This window comes from Dipodomys merriami, unplaced genomic scaffold (genome assembly GCF_024711535.1).
Source record: "Dipodomys merriami isolate MVZ:Mamm:240054 unplaced genomic scaffold, mDipMer1.0.p SCAF_2981, whole genome shotgun sequence".
NCBI lineage: Eukaryota > Metazoa > Chordata > Mammalia > Rodentia > Heteromyidae > Dipodomys > Dipodomys merriami.
Window position 1 is genome coordinate 584 of NW_027204472.1, and position 16,332 is coordinate 16,915.

The 16,332-nt window shown below is 43.1% G+C and overlaps 1 protein-coding gene across 1 annotated transcript; it reads right to left on the bottom strand.

Annotated features, from left to right (window-relative positions):
- Positions 1-2,333: 2,333 nt before the first annotated feature.
- Positions 2,334-15,980, bottom strand: LOC138839227 (cyclin-dependent kinase-like 1). The gene is made up of 7 exons (XM_070038832.1): positions 15,954-15,980; positions 15,503-15,593; positions 14,146-14,346; positions 9,078-9,160; positions 5,755-5,811; positions 4,006-4,161; positions 2,334-2,925 (listed from the first exon to the last, which is right to left on the bottom strand). Exons 3-7 carry the CDS (start codon positions 14,213-14,215, stop codon positions 2,824-2,826), a joined length of 468 nt encoding a protein of 155 aa, XP_069894933.1. The 5' UTR covers positions 14,216-14,346; positions 15,503-15,593; positions 15,954-15,980; the 3' UTR covers positions 2,334-2,823.
- Positions 15,981-16,332: the final 352 nt, after the last annotated feature.

Consider the following 16,332-nt stretch of genomic DNA (forward strand, 5'->3'; position numbering starts at 1 on the left):
GGTTTATTTCATTCCTGAGTTGAGACAACTAAGCATGATGTAGTCTGGAGCTGCTTTTCTAGTCTAAATGTTTTGCTGTAAAATTACTGGGTGATTTAGGTGGTTATAGTCATCTGTGTCTGTCAATACATTGTTCTTGGGTTAAAGAAAAAAGGAAGACAATTCTAACTAGTCACAGAAGTTGGACCCTTCCTCGTCATTTGAGTCAAAGCTATGTAACAGAAATTATATGGGTCAAGAAGCTAATACATTAGGAACCGTATGATAAGTAAACTAGCTGGGTAGCCAGAATTCTTGAACAAATGACAAAATGTGGAGAAAATTTAGTGGATTACTTAGCAGTAAGTGAATGGGGACAAATGCTGTCATGAAAAAAAAAATGAATACAGGAAGAAACTGAGCATGTAGAAGAAAAAATGTGAAGATAGAGTAAAGTGCCACATTGAAGACTGTGGCTGAGAATTGCTAGAAAATAGTGAAGCACATGAACCAGAAATGGTGATGAATGGTAAGAAAGTGACATGAGGCTTTGACACCCTTGTGTCCAGGGTCAAGGAGGAAAAAGCTTTGGTTAGTACTAAGTAAGCCAAATCAAAGGCAATTGCATATCATTATAAATCTCACTGTACAAACCCAGAAATCCTCAATATGACTTTGTACTACTTTCTTATTGGTGCTCATATATTAGTTGTTAGAATAGAATGTATATGTATACAAGTATATATGTGGAGTGTATATACATTTGTATATACACCTAAAAGATGCTTTAGGGAGTTAACAAAATATAATTTAACAAAATATCAGTTAACATGACCTGAAGGTCACAAACAGTTCTAAAACCCCTAACTTGTAGAACTATCTCCAAGCCTGAGGCTAAGCTAGGGAGAAAGAAGTACTAATTAATTTTAGGCTGACAGGTTCAGTTCCTGTGAAGCTTGGTGGTCTTGTTCTACCTGTTGACCACCTGGGTCAGCCTCTAAGATTCATGCCATTGGTTTTTGTTTTTGTTTTTTTGTTTTGTTTTGCAAGTCCTGGGGCTTGAATTTAGGGCCGGGGCACTGTCCCAGAGCTTCTATTGCTCAAGGCTAGCACTCTACTACTTGAGCCACAGCACCACTTCTGGCCTTTTCTGTTTATGTGGTACTGAGGAATCAAATCCAGGTCTTCATGCATGCTAGCAAGTACTGCAGCAACATTCCCAGCCCTCATGCCATTGTTGAAAGGCAATTTAGGTTAACAGGTGTAGATGGATTAGTAATCTATCTTGCCAGCAAAAATGACTTAAGTTGTATTTTTTTACTAGAGATAAAGAGAAAAACATAAGTCAAGCTCAATAGATCACACTTGTAATCCTAGCTAATTGAGAGATGGAGCTCAGAAGGATCATAGTTCAAGGACAGACTGGGAAGAAAGTTCTTGAGACCCCCCCTCAGCCCCCCTACCCCCGTCTCAACCATCAAAAGCTAAGCATTTTTGTAGTGCACCATCCCAGTTATATGGGAAGCACAGAGAGGATTATTGTGGTCCATGACTACCCTGGGTATAAATGCAAGATCCTATCTGAAGAGTAACTAAAGCAAAAAGTTCTAGAGGTATGGCTCAAGTGGTAGAGCACCTGCCTAGCAAGCACAAAGCCCTCAGTTCAAACCCATGACTGCCAAAAAAATACTAGAAGGTATATATATGTGTGTATATGTATACACACACACACACACACACACACACACACACACATAAACAAACTGGTACACAAACATAAAATTGTATTTTATTTATTTTTTTGGTCAGCTGTGGGGCTTGAACTCTGGGCTTGGGCGCTGTCCTTGTGCTCTTCAGCTCAAGGTGAGCGCTCTACTGCTTGAGCCACAGAGCCACTTCTGGTTTTCTAGTGGTTTATTGGAGATAAGAGTCTCACGGACTTTGCTGCCCGGGCTGGCTTTGAACCGTGACCCTCAGATCTCAGCCTCCTGAGTAGCTAGGATTACAGGTGTGTGCCACTGGCACCCAGCTTGTAGTATTTTTTAATATGTTTTTAGATATTTTGAGCAACATATATTTTTTTAAAGTGTGCTCATCCTTGACTTGAACTCAGGGTTTAGTCACTGTCACTAAACATTTTTTTCCCCCTCAAGGCTAGCACTCTACCCCTTGAGTCATAGCCCTACTTCTAGCTTTTTGGTGGTTTACCGGAGATAAGAGTCTCATGTATTTTCCTGCCTTGGCTAGCTTTGAACCACAGTCCTCAGATCTCAGTCGCCTGGGTAGCTAGGAATATAGGCGTGAGCTACCAGCGGCTAGCTCAAAGGATGTTTTAAAATATAAAAATCAAGAGATAGAGCAAGCAAACAGGAAATATAATTTTAACCTTTTCATCTCAAGAACTAAAATTATCCTTAAATACGTTGAAACAATCAGAAAGGCAGGAGATAAGATTCAAGGCAACGGAGATCCAGGAAAACACAGGCATTTTGTAATCCATTTTTTACATGTGGTATATAGTACAACTGAAGCATGAATCTTTTTGATATCATTAATTTTTTTTAGAGTTATGGGCAGTAGACACAGTTCTTTTCATAAGCTTAGCAGCTGAGATAAAAAAAGAAAAACATAAGTGAAACTCTAAACAAGTTTTTCCTTTCTGCTGTGGATCGAATCAGCAAACCTAGGTCTGGAATTTCCCATCGTGTCTTGCCAAGTGGCCTCCCAATCACTTGCTTATGTTTCCTCCTGGTATGTTTACAATACTCTTGCTTTGTTTTCAAATGTGTATGTTTTGTGTCTTCAACATTGAGCAATTCTTCCTTTATCATCCATCTAAGCTCCTTAAATGTTTGGAAAACGGTAGCTAAGTTTCTTAGTATTACAGTAGTATTTCTTGTTATCCAAAGCTGGAAGAATGCTGCTGCTGGTTAGCTGAGGTAGGTACTGCAAATGAAAATGCAAAACACAGTTAGGCTGAAAACAGGGCCTTGTATTCCCCCCTTCCCCTCCCCCCCCATTATTTAGAATGCATCACAAAAGGGGCAATTCAGGAACTTTTTCAGCACATAAATTCCCTTTTGATTGTGTGTGTGTGTGTGTGTGTGTGTGTGTGTGTGCGCGCGCGCGCGCGCGCGCGCGCGCGCGTGCGCGTGTGTAATATGATAGAAAATAGAAGAAAAACATTCTAACACAGTAAGTGGCCTATTTTAGGGCCCTGGGGTTCGTGTAGTACCTATTCCTAATGACCATTGCATCTATTTCCTCCAAACCACACACAGCCCCAGATGCATTCTGTTTTAATCAGTGGGGGCTACCAATGGAAAGACTTAGGCAATATAAGGTATAGCTTAGGAAGTACATAGAAAATCCAGAAGTGACCAAGAGCAGCCAGTACAACTATGGTCTGTCTGTTCTAAATTGCTAGATTTTGCCTTCAATCGAGACACTTCATGTAAGGCCATTTAAACACTTTGCACTAATCAGGATTTCTTTTCCCCCAGTACAGGGTCCTTTGAACTTAGGGCTCACAGGCTCACTTGGCTTGCTTGCTCAAAGCTGGTATGCTCTACTACTTGAACCATGCCTCCATTCTAGCATTTTGTTGTTTAATTAGAGACAGCATCTGGACTTTTCTCCTAGGTCTGATCTCAGCTCCCTGAATAGCTAGGATTATACGTGTGAGCCACTGGTACCTAGCTACCAGTCTGTAATATTAATACAGAAGGTAAACCTGATTTCATTTTCTAAAGCACAAGGAGCATGTACTAGTGGACCTTGCTGTGTCAGAAACTGCGGATCCCCTGTGGCAGCAGGAAACAGCAGGCAAAGGGCACCCTTTAGGACTTGGGAAGGAGGGGCTATAGGAGGCAGAGTCCCTGGGTCCCTGATAAATCAGGTAATTGGTTTCCTAGTGCCAGAATGAAGAGGTCAGAGTATGGTAGTGGTTTTGAACTCAGATTCCAGCTCTGCACATGGTGGCAGGTATGCAAGCATTTGAAACTATAACCTTGGGTGTTTTTATACCCCAGGCACGTGCTTCCGGCTCTGCCGTAAGGTCTTCCTCATTTGTCTGTTAGGTTCTCTGGTCAAATCCCCTACTTTTCTGATGCTGTCAAAATATGGGTGCTGTAGTAGCTGTTCACACGTCAGCCTCTCAGCAGGGTCCATGTGCAGACAGCCCTGAAAAACACACAATTCTTTTAAATTGTTTGAGCTTACTAATCTAGTAAGAGTAAACTCATTTTTTATCACTTTAAATGATGCAATAATTGTATTTATAGAGTACAGTAAAGTAATTCGATATATTTTTCAAATGTGTAATGATTATCAAATTAGGGTAATTAGTATTTCCATTTCCTTAAATACTATTTTTAACTTTTCTTTTTTTTTTTTTTTTTTTTGTCGGTCATGGGGCTTGAACTCTGGGCCTGGGCGCTGTCCCTCAGCTCTTCAGCTCAAGGCGAGCGCTCTACCACTTGAGCTATAGCGCCACTTCCAGTTTTCTAGTGGTTTATTGGATATAGGAGTCTCACGGTCTTTCCTGCCCGGGCTGGCTTTGAACCGCGATTCTCAGATCTCAGCCTCCTGTGCAGCTAGGATTACAGGCATGAGCCACCGGCGCCCGGCTTTTCTTTTTTTTTTTTTTTTTTTTTTTTTTTTATCAGGGTCTTGCCCTTGCTAGGCAAGTGTTTTACTATTTGAGTCAACCCCTAGCCTTTTTTGCTTTAGGTTCACATAGGGTCTCATGCTTTTACCTGGGCCCCAAACCATAATCTTAATTCCATCTGTAACTGGGATCATAAATGTGAACCACCATGCTTTGCTTGAGCTGAAGAATGCAAGGACAGAGCCCAAGACCAGAGTTCAAGCCCTACGACCAACAAAACAAAAACAAAACTAGAGACCCTCAGATCTCAGCCTCCTGAGTAGCTGGGATTACAGGCATGAGTCACCTGCATCTAGCCTTTTTTTGGGGGGGGTGGGGGAGGGTCCAGTCATGGGGCCTGAACTCTGGGCCTGGGCGCTGTCCCTCAGCTCTTCAGCTCAAGGCTAGCGCTCTACCCCTTGAGCCACAGTGCCACTTCTGGCTTTTTTTTTTTCTGCTTATGTGGTGGTGAGGAATTGAACCCAGGTGAGGAATTGAACCTCATGCATGCAAGGCAAGCGCTCTACCACTGAGCCACCTTCCCAGCCCCAGCATCTGGCTTTTAAACAACATTAAAATCAAAATGTATTTCACATGTACTAGGGAGTTACTATTTAAAGGTTTATATACCTATGAATTTTTTTTGAAGGAAAGAATCCATTTGTAAAACAGATACTACCCTTTTAAATTTTATATTTTGTATAAATTTAGATTTAAAATATGATGGTAGGCTTCTTTAAAGGACACAGATGTTTCAACTATAATAGAATGACCCCTTTTAAAAATTGAGAGAATTCTAAAAAGAACATTTCATGAACTGGTACATGTAATTCTTTTTTTCGTCAGTCGTGGGGCTTGAACTCTGGGCCTGAGTGCCGTCCCTCAGCTCTTCAGCTCAAGGCGAGCGCTCTACCACTTGAGCTACAGCGCCACTTCCAGTTTTCTGGTGGTTTATTGGAGATAGGAGTCTCACAGTCTTTCCTGCCCGGGCTGGCTTTGAACCGCGATCCTCAGATCTCAGCCTCCTGAGTAGCTAGGATTACAGGCGTGAGCCACCAGCGCCCGGCTTGGTACATGTAATTCTGATGACAACTATTGTCTTATTTCTGCTGAAGCCATAAATTTACCTTCAAGAGCTCCAGGGCAGGATAAGAGATATTTGGAAATTTTAACTCCAGTGGTTCCTGTTGAAAAGAAAAGGAGCCTTTAATTTATGACATACATTCAGATTAAGGTTCCCTCCAAAGGCAACCTTTCTCTGGACTAGAATTATCTTCTTGACGCCTTCCTGGCCACTTCTGCCTTTCCCCAAGTCACCTTCCCAGTAACAGCTTCTCTCTGTCTGCCTCTGCCTCTGTTTCTCTCACTGTCTCTATCTCTCTCTTTCTGTCTCTGTCTCTTCTCTTTTTCTTGGTGCCAGTCCTGGGACTTAACCTCAGGGCCTGAGCATGCACACTGTCCCTGAGCTTTTTTGCTCAATGCTGACACTCTTCCACTTGAGTCAAGCTCCACTGGCTTTCTGGTGGTTAATTGGAGATAAGAGCCTCTTGGACTTTCCTGCCAGGGCTGGCTTCAAACCCTGATCCTTAGATCTCAGCCACCTTGAGCAGCTAGGATTAAATTAAAGGGATGAATCCCAGCAACAATCTCTTAAGCTCCTCTCCTACTTCCAAATGGCTTTCTAAATTTACTTCCTTTTTGGGGTGGGGTAGGGTAGGGGGATTCCTAGCCATTCCCTTTACATACTGAAGAAGCTAGCAAATTACAAATAAATTCTAATGAAAAAAATAAAAGTTTTTGTTTTTTTTTTAACCACAATTTCGGTAACTTGCCTTTCCTGAGAAAATCGGGCACTAGATTATTGTATTTTACACTCTTATAAAGGGAGCTTCAAAATACAGTTTTATTCAACTGAACAGATGCTTCATGGATTTCTAGCATAAACACTGTCTCCTCCCACAAGAGCCTGTGGGTCCCCAATCAGCTCCCAGCTTAAAAAGTCTCCTGAGTAGGCATTCATCCATCTCCCATTGGCCATATAAGGCTATTCTGCTCAAGTCACATGCTGCTGCTGACCAGATAAAGAGACATCCCACTGACAAAAGCTATCTGAGGAGGGAAGCTGCTGAAAGAAGACCAGCCAAGCTGAGGAAAACAAATGGCCCTAGTGTGTTGTGGGTATGAAGATAGCACAGTGTAAGCGGCTGGCCAGAGCAACTGGCCAGACTCATCTAATGAATCATCCCTGTGCTATGTATGGCCTAGCATTGGAGTGCAGTGTTATGACTGAGAACCAGCTCCAACTATCAATTCGCAATTGTCTACATGCAAATCACTGATTACAGAGCAGAGCCTGACTTACACTCTCTCAAGCAGCTTTTTACTCAGGGCTGGTGCTCTATCACTTGAGCCATGCCTCTAAGCATTTTCTGATTAATTGGAGTCAGAGTCTTAGATTTCTCTGCCTAGGTTGACTTCCAACCGGATCCAGGTGTCAGCCTCCTGAGTAGCTAGGATTACAGATGTGAACTATTGGTGCCTAGCTGAGCCTAAGTTTCTTACATTCAACAGAAGGGGAGAAAAATCCTAAAGCAGATTTGTTGACAAATCTGAGGGTGTTAATACAAAGCACTTGAGAGTAGCTTCTAACTCCCTTTCCCTCCCCGTAGTCACTTACATAGTTTTTCCTCTTGTGTGAAATGTGGGGATTGATATGTTGTTGGCTAAGATCGGGCCCTGCTGTCTCAGCAACAATGCCTCTGAGGAGGCCTGCAGGCTGCTGGTGATGCACACCCCAGCCTGCCAGTGGAGCCAGTTCCTCACTCCCAGCAACCATCAGGCCTCCCTGTCGAGGTTACTGACCCCGCAGAGGGACTGCAGCACAGATGTTGAAGTGTTCAGCCCCCGCTGCTTCTTCCTGTGTTTGTGTCAACAGGAAATCTCCTGCAGGACCATCTCTGAGAGACCATGGGAAGGTTTTTACATTTATGAAACCTGGGCTGGTTCTGATGTCTCAGCACAGACAATCCAACTGGAAAGTGCTAAGGGATATTTGGAGCATAACTAGGAATGTGCAGGTCACCAGGGAGCCAGCTGGGTCGTCTCCCATCTGCCAGGTGTCATTCCTCCCTCTGTCCCAGCATGACCCACTTTTCCTAAAGCTGGTGCTACAGGACAGGATGGGGGGGGGGAAGCTGGGGCAGAAGGGGTGAGTGAAGAGACAACACAAGCACAGGAACAGACAGAACTTGCACTAGGAAACTCTGAGTAACTGGAGGGTTCGTTTCTGTTATCTGGATGTGGTGGCTTGCATCTGGGATCCTAGCTACTTAGGGAGGCCTGTAGGTAGGAAGTTGAGGCTGAGGCTGGTCTCAGGCAAAACTTTGAAACCCTACCTGAAAAATAACTAAAAGCAAAGAAAGGAAAAAGAGGGCTGGGCATGGTTCAAGAGGGTGAGCACCTGCTAGTAAGCATGAGGCCTTGAGACCAAAACCCCACTAATGCCTTCTCCCCTCTAAAACCCATAAAGAATAAAATAAAGTTGGGGCTGGGAAGGTGGCTCAGTGGTAGAGCGCTTGCCTTGCATGCATGAGGCCCTGGGTTTGATTCCTCAGCACCACATAAGCAGAAAAAAAAAAGCTGGAAGTGGCACTGTGGCTCAAGTGGTAGAGCGCTAACCTTGAGCTGAAGAGCTGAGGGACAGCACACAGGCCCAGAGTTCAGGCCCCACAACTGGTAAAAAACAAAAGAATAAAAAAAGTTTACCTCGAAATATCATTACAAAGAAATACTGTTAATACTTTTGTATATAAACATGGGCATTTATTTAACAAATATAAATCTTTTTGCATGACTTTCCAGAGGTTTATTTGTATTATTTTATACTTATGATATAATTTGTATATATACATTATATATTTTGTTAAATGTTTACTTGAATTATATCAGATTATATACTGTTTGCTTTATATACTGTTTTGTTTTGTTTTGTATTTGTCCATCGTGGGTCTTGAACTCAGGGCCTGGGCACTGTTCCTGAGCTCTTTTGCTCAAGGACAGCATTCTACCATTTTAGCCACAGTGCCACTTCTAGTTTTCTGGTGGTTAATTGGAGATACTGTCATGGCCTTTCCTGCCCAGGCTAGCTTTGAAACATGATCCTCAAATCTCAGCCTCTTGAATAACACAGCCTCCTGTGTATACACAGACACACAGACACAGATACACACACACGGATCCTTAGCTACCCAGAATCAATTGATAACAATGATAAATGACAGGTCCAACCAGGGAAAGAAATTCCCTGGTTGGCAAACTGTTTCAACATTAAATCAGCATTGAGACTAAGAGCTTGTTAGCCAAATTTACTCTACTTTTCCTTTTCAAAACTTCCAAGGCAGAGTGAGCCTAGCAAAACCTAGCCAGCCTTCTCTCTAAATTGGTCACTTACCATGTCTTCAGGGTCTGGGATTTCCATTCCACTGAAATACTGATTCGTGCTAAATACTTGTTGGTGCCTGGGAATGAGATCCCCTTTAAAACAAGAAGAAAGATAGAGGTAAGACTTGTTAACAAACAGTAAACTATGGTCCCTTTTATGGAATCTATGTGTGTATCTATACCACCAAAAGATGCAGGGTGGTTTTATTTTTCTCCCAATCAAGAGAAGCATTGAGTATTGAGCTCTACAACAGACAGTACACTGAGTTAGGCCCAGAGGTGGTAAGCTACAGAAACACAAGGCTGCAGTATTCTTTTTTTTGTTGTTGTTGGTCGTGGGGTTTGAACTCTGGGCTTGGGCCCTGTCCCTGCACTCTTCAGCTCAAGGTGAACACTCTACTGCTTGAGCCACAGCGCCACTTCCGGTTTTCTAGTGGTTTATTGGAGATAAAGAGTCTCACTGACTTTCCTGCCTGGGCTGGCTTTGAACCAGGATTACAGGTGTGAGCCACCAGCGCCCGGCTAAGGCTGCAATACTTTTGCTCTCAAAGGTTTACCATGTATTTGAGGAACCCAAATCAAGCAATTCAAACAATATATGCAAATAATGCCTTAAAAAATAACAAGTGTGGGGCTGAGAAGGTGGCTCAATGGTAGAGCGTTTGCCTTGCATGATGAGGCCCTGGGTTCGATTCCTCACCACCACATAAGCAGAAAAAAAAAGCTAGCCTTGAGCTAAAAAGCTGAGGGACAGCACCCAGGTCCAGAGTTTAGGCCCCATGACCGGACCCCCCAAAAAAACAAAAACAAAAACAAAAAAAAACCAAGTGTAGCAAGTACAAGTTGAAATTATATTAATTGAATTCTGACAAAAATGTACATATCTAGCCATTAGAACAATTCCTGACATACAGCAGCAAACTCTCAATAAATATTTTAAAGAGACAGGGAAGACAAGGAAGGAAGAGAGGAACATAGAAGATTATGGAAGATTTTTCAGATAGAAGGACTACATTCCAAAAGGAACCATGATTTCTCCTTCTTTCACCAATTAGTAATCTGTTGGAAATACATTTCATCTACTGTTTAGAAGATTTATCAGAAGCATTGAATCAAAAGGAGCATTTCTAGATTCCAGGAGCCTTTGTGAACCTCAGTCTGCACTCATTGCAGCCACATGAACCAAAATCCCTCTCATGTAAAATTCTAGGGATATTACAGGAATTTTGTTTGTATGGAGGTACTCTGGGAGGCCTTGCTGGGCTCTGGGAGGCGTTTGGCAGGGTGCAGTGGAAATGAAGAGCCTCCAGAGCCCTGCACATGCTACCAAATGAACGAGGCTAGAGTTCCTATGCTAGAGTATCACATTGCTGAATTTTACTGAACTCGCACACATCCAGGAACCTCATCCCATTTTAAGTGATCAGGTAGCCTTTAAGCAAGGGATCAGCGTTAGCTACTCAGGAGGCTGAGATCTAAGGATCACGTTTTGAAGCTATCCTGCTCAGGAAAGTCCATGAGATCCATACCTCCATTTAACCAGCAAAAAGCCAGAGGTGGAGCTGTGGCACTGGCCCCTTGAGCACACTAGCTCAAGGATGTAGTTCACAGGTCCTAAGTTCAAGGGCCAGAACCAGCATGCACACACACACACACACACACACACACACACACGCACGGTAGCCTCTGATTCCTTGTTCCAGACCCCAGTGAACATTAGCATGATAAGTAATTTTCAGTACCCTAACAACCTTTTTTCATCACAACTGTAGGGTTCTAAAATCACTGGAGGAATAACAGAAGGCTAAGTGCCTTCTGCCTGGACTACAAGATGTCTGCAATATTCAGACACTGGTAAAGGATAAATTGAAATATAAGACAAGATCTCACCTTTAGGAACCTTTGAGAAACAACCACAACAACAAATACAAGGCAAGCTGGACATTGTAATGCAGAGGCAGGAAGAGGGTTGAAGGCCGGCCTGTGCTATATTGTCTCTCTCAAAATCCGGAGTAGAGACATAACTCAGTGCATTGGCAGTGTTCTTGCCTAGCATGCACAAGACTCTGGGCTCAGTCCAGCATCTTCCATAGAGTCAGGATGATCCAAAGTAATTAGGTAAACTGGGGTTAAGAACATATAAATGAAATGACAACAACAGAATACAGGTTGAATATCCCTAATCCAAAAATTCTGAAATCCAAAATGTCCCAAAACCTAAAACTTTTTGAGTGCCAATGTGACACCACAAGTAGCAAATACCACATGACCTTACATGATGGGCTACAATAAAAACACAGACACATTAACAATATTGTATGTAGTTACCTTTAAGATAAGGTATGAGGTGGATATAAAAGTATTCTGTGAGCCGTGTGCCAGTGGCTCATGCCTGTAATCCTAACTACTCAGGAGGCTGAGATCTGAGGATCGTGGTTCAAAGCCCATCAAGGGCAAGAAAAGTCCATGAAACTCTTTTTTTTTTTTTTTTTTTGTCAGTCGTGGGGCTTGAACTCTAGGCCTGGGCGTTGTCCCTTAGCTCTTCAGCTCAAGGTGAGCGCTCTACCACTTGAACTACAGTGCTACAGCGCCACTTCCGGTTTTCTGGTGGTTTTATTGGAGATAGGAGTCTCACGGTCTCTCCTGCCCGGGCTGGCTTTGAACCGCGATCCTCATATCTCAGCCTCCTGAGTAGCTAGGATTACAGGCGTGAGCCACCAGCGCCCGGCTTCCATGAAACTCTTATCTCCAATTAACCACCAGAAAACCAGAAGTGGTGCTGAGGCTAAACTAGTAGAGCACTAGCCTTGAGCTGAAGAGCTCAGAGACAGCACCCAGGCCCAGAGTTCAAGATGCATGACTGCCAAAAAAAGAAAAAAGTATTCTGTGCTCATGAGGCATGACAGACAGATGAGAAGACAAGCAAATTACATTCCTTTCAGCAAACATCCAAAGGCTCAGAAAATAAAACCAGGAAATACGCTGAAAAAGCAGTGAAGCACCCCTCCCATCACACCTACTTCTGGATGCTAAAGCAAAAGATTAGGTGACCCAGAAGGGGCTGTCTAAATCTGCCATCTCTTTCAAAATGGTAAAAATCTGGGGACTCTCTATAAAGGAGTAGACAGAAAGAATGCAAGGCGTACCAGGTGCTGGTGGCTCACACCTGTAATCCTAGCTACTCAGGAGACTGAGCTGAGGATTGTGGTTCAAAGCCAACCCAGGCTTTGAACCCAGAAAAATCCATGGGACTCTTACCTACAATTAACCACCAGAAAACTGGAAGTGGCACTGTCTCAAAGTGGTAGAGTGCTAGCCTTGAGCAAAAGAGCTCAGGAACAGTTCCCAGGCCCCAAGTTCAAGCCCCACGACCAAGACACACACACACACACACACACACACACACACACACACACACACACACACACACACACACACACACACACACACACACACACACACACACACACACACACACACACACACACACACACACACACACACACAGACTTGTTTGGACAAAGAAAACCCTAAAAGTTACCTGAGTTTTGAGTGAGCCCCACTTAGATAGCTTACCTACTCAGAACCATTTTCAAGGATTAGGAGTTGCTAGACTGAAATACCCACATATACTTGCCCAGCTCAAAAAGTATAAAAGCTACAGCTAGGAACTGCTATTTTGAATCTTTTCTTTTGGTCCAAGACTATGATTTGAACATAGTACCTAATACTTTCACTCACTGGCTAGAGCTTTACCAGCTAAGCCCTGCTAACCATTGCTTGAATCTTTAACTCCCATTTCCTGCATGGGGAGAAGAAAATGTCTCCATTTCTCCCTACTTAAAACCTGTTATGGGAGCTGGGAAGGTGGCTCAGTGGTAGAGCGCATGCCTTGCATGCATGAGGCCCTGGGTTCCATTCCTCAGCACCACATAAGCAGAAAAAAAAAAAAAGCCGGAAGTGGCGCTGTGGCTCAAGTGGTAGAGCGCTAGCCTTGAGCTGAAGAGCTGTGGGACAGCGCCCAGGCCCAGAGTTCAGGCCCACGACCGGATCCAAAAAAAAAAAAAAAAACCTGTTATACTAAAATAAATCCTTGCTAAAGTTTTCATCTTATAAAACTTTCCTTTGGCTGGGCACTGGTGGCTCACAAGGCTGAGATCTGAGGATCACAGTTCAAAGCCAGCCCAGGAAAGCAAAGTCTGTGCAACTCTTATTTCCAATTAACCACCAGAAAACTGGAAGTGGTGCTGTGGCTCAAGTGGTAGAGCACTCGACTTGAGCTGAGCTCAAGGACAGCGCCCATGCCCACAGTTCAAGCCCCATGACCTGGAGGGGAGGGAAGAGACACAAAAAAAAAACCTTTCCTTTGTGTGAGACACCCTGAAATGCTTTACATGAGTGGATCTCAAGAACTTGTGATTTTTCTGGGCGATTGGGAAGCAGAAGAACCTCATCATCCATTCTCCTGTCACATTTAGACTTGAGTCCCAGTCCTAAGATATCTCATTAAGGATATATAAAGATTACAGAATCTGAAACACTTCAGGTCCCAAGCATTTTGGATATGAACTTAAACTGTGAAAGCGTTCTCCCAACTGCTAGGCTTTTTAGAAATGTAAATTTCTACATGGAAGTTAAGTTAATGCAAACTATGCTTAAGAGCAAATCATGTCGTCTAGGCATTTAGAAAATGTTCAGTGATTGTTTATTATTTTTACAGAAACAAATGTGGGTATCGGGCTGGGAAGGTGGCTCAGTGGTAAAGCGCTTGCCTTGCATGTATGAGGCCCTGGGTTCGATTCCTCAGCACCACATAAGCAGAAAATAAAAAAGCCGGAAGTGGCGCTGTGGCTCAAGTGGTAGAGCGCTAGCCTTGAGCTGAAGAGCTGAGGGACAGCGCCCAGGCCCAGAGTTCAGGCCCCACGACCAAACCCCCCCCCAAAAAAAAAAATTAAAGAATTAAACAAATGTGGATATCTTTGAAGTTTCCAAGATGCCCTTTCTGGAACACTAAGGGCATCAGATAAGCTGGAAACTTGGCTCTTTGTCCCAGAGGTGGGACAAAAAACCACACTTACCCAAGGTTTTCCTAATCAGATAGAGCTGATCCATGTCGGACTTTCCAGGCCACAGAGGCACTCCTGACATTAGCTCAGCAAAGACACAGCCAATTGCCCAAACGTCCACTGGGGGGCCATACTGTGTGTCCCCCACCAGCAGTTCAGGGGAGCGGTACCACCTGGTAGCCACATAGTCTGTGTAGTAGTCACTTGGTCCCGCTGGCCAGGGATGGAACATGGAAGACAGAACAATGGAATCCTGCAATCAAAACTAGGAAGGAAACACTTATAGAATCAAGATCGTACCCAAGCCTGTGGTTCTTTGAAATCACTGTTCTCAATGCTGGATTGTACATTCAAATCACTTGGAATATAGCACATAAAGAATTACTGGTGCCGGGTGTCAGTGGCTCATGCCTGTAATCTCCAATTAATCACCATAAAACTGGAAGTGACGAAGGGCGCCAGTGGCTTACTCCTGTAATCCTAGCTACTCAAAAGGCTGAGATCTTCGGATCGAGGTTCAAAGCCAGCCCAGGCAGGAACGTCTGTAAGACTCTTATCTCCAATAAACCACTAGAAAACTGGAAGTGGCACTGTGGCGCAAGTGGTAGAGTACTCGCCTTGAGCTGAAGAGCACAGGGACAGCACCCAGGCCTAGAGTTCAAGCCCCACAACTGATTTAAAAAAAAAAAACAAACTGGAAGTGGTGCTGTGGCTCAAGTGGTAGAGCCTTCACCTTGAGCTGAAGAGCTCAGGGGCAGCACCCAGGCCCATGACAGACAAAAAAAAAAAAAAAAAGAATTAATAGTGTTCAGGCCACACACCAAACCAATTAAATCAGAGTCCTCTTGGGGAAGGCTTAGGACTATAGCATAATTTGTCACATTCTGCAGATGATCTGAATCTGCAGCTAAGGTTTCAAATCATTCTAATATTTTTTTGGGGGGAAGGGGAGAGGTAAAGAAACAGTAGTGAGGTTTGAAGTCAGGACCTATGAGTTTGCTAGGTAGGCATCGTACCACTGACCACGACTTCCAGCCCCAAATAGCACTTCTGAGAAGTATTATTATAGAGGGGAAAAATAGGGAGAGAGAGAGAGAGAGAGAGAATCCAACCAGGAGACTAGCATACTTTTAATAACTACTTCATTATTATATAATTTATATATTGCACACACATTAAACCACTGTATTTATGTTTTAAAATTATAACTATATCACACAATCCTGTAACTAGAGAATTATAATTCATAGCAAGCTTTCAACCTAAATATAAGTATACAATAATTAGCTTTTGGTAGCATCTAGATCCTTCATCCCATCAAGAACATTTCTGTCCTTTCCACTTAACTAAAGAAAACTTCAGTACTCACTCAGAAGCCGAGCAAATCCAAAATCACAGAGTTTAATCACAGAATGTTTTGTGATGAGGATATTTTCGGGCTTCACATCTCTGTGTATGCACTAGTAACAAAAACATTGTGAAAAAGTAATTATGCTATATGGCATAAATAAAACTTTTTTTTTCTGGTACTGGGGTAGTGCTCAGCGGCTGCCATACTGCTGAGCCACACCTCCAGCCCTAAAACACATGAATATTTAGTAAATATTGCATAATTGAACAATCACTTGAGTTGCTCATTGTCTTGTTAAGACGAATCAGCAGCCTAAAATATATCAAATTCCATTCTATAGTCTGAATCGTCCCTCAAATTCTTTTTTTTCCAAATTCTTTTTTTAACTTAAATATTTAAAAAAAAGTCTTTGAGTAGTTGTAAAAAGGGGTTTCAATACAACTTGTCAGATGAGTACAATGCATCTCACCTCTTTACCCTCAAATTCTTTTCTTTCTTTTTTTTTTTGCCAGTCCTGGGGCTTGAACTCAGGGCCTTGAGCTTCTTTTGCTCAAGGCTAGCACTCTACCACTTGAGCCACAGCTCCACTTCTGGCCTTTTCTGTTTATATGGTACTGAGAAAACAAACCTATGGCTTCATGCATGCTAGGCAAGCACTCTACCCCTAAGCCACATTCCCAGCCCAACCCTCAAATTCTTGAAGAACCCAGAAGGACCAGTAGGATAAACAGCAAAATGAAAATAGGGGCACTAAGCAGTGAATAAAAATACAAGACACTCAGATTTGAATTTCAGATAAACAGCCATTTCTTTCCCCCTGGAAAGTTGGTGTGTAAGCAAAATTCACA

Coding starts and splice junctions, on each gene's coding strand:
- LOC138839227 (XM_070038832.1), bottom strand. CDS start 14,215: ATGTCAGGAGTGCCTCTGTGGCCTGGAAAGTCCGACATGGATCAGCTC. Junction 9,161..14,145: donor TCTGATTAGGAAAACCTTGG/GTAAGTGTGGTT, acceptor CTTGTTTTAAAG/GGGATCTCATTCCCAGGCAC. Junction 5,812..9,077: donor TCCCAGACCCTGAAGACATG/GTAAGTGACCAA, acceptor TCTTTTCAACAG/GAACCACTGGAGTTAAAATT.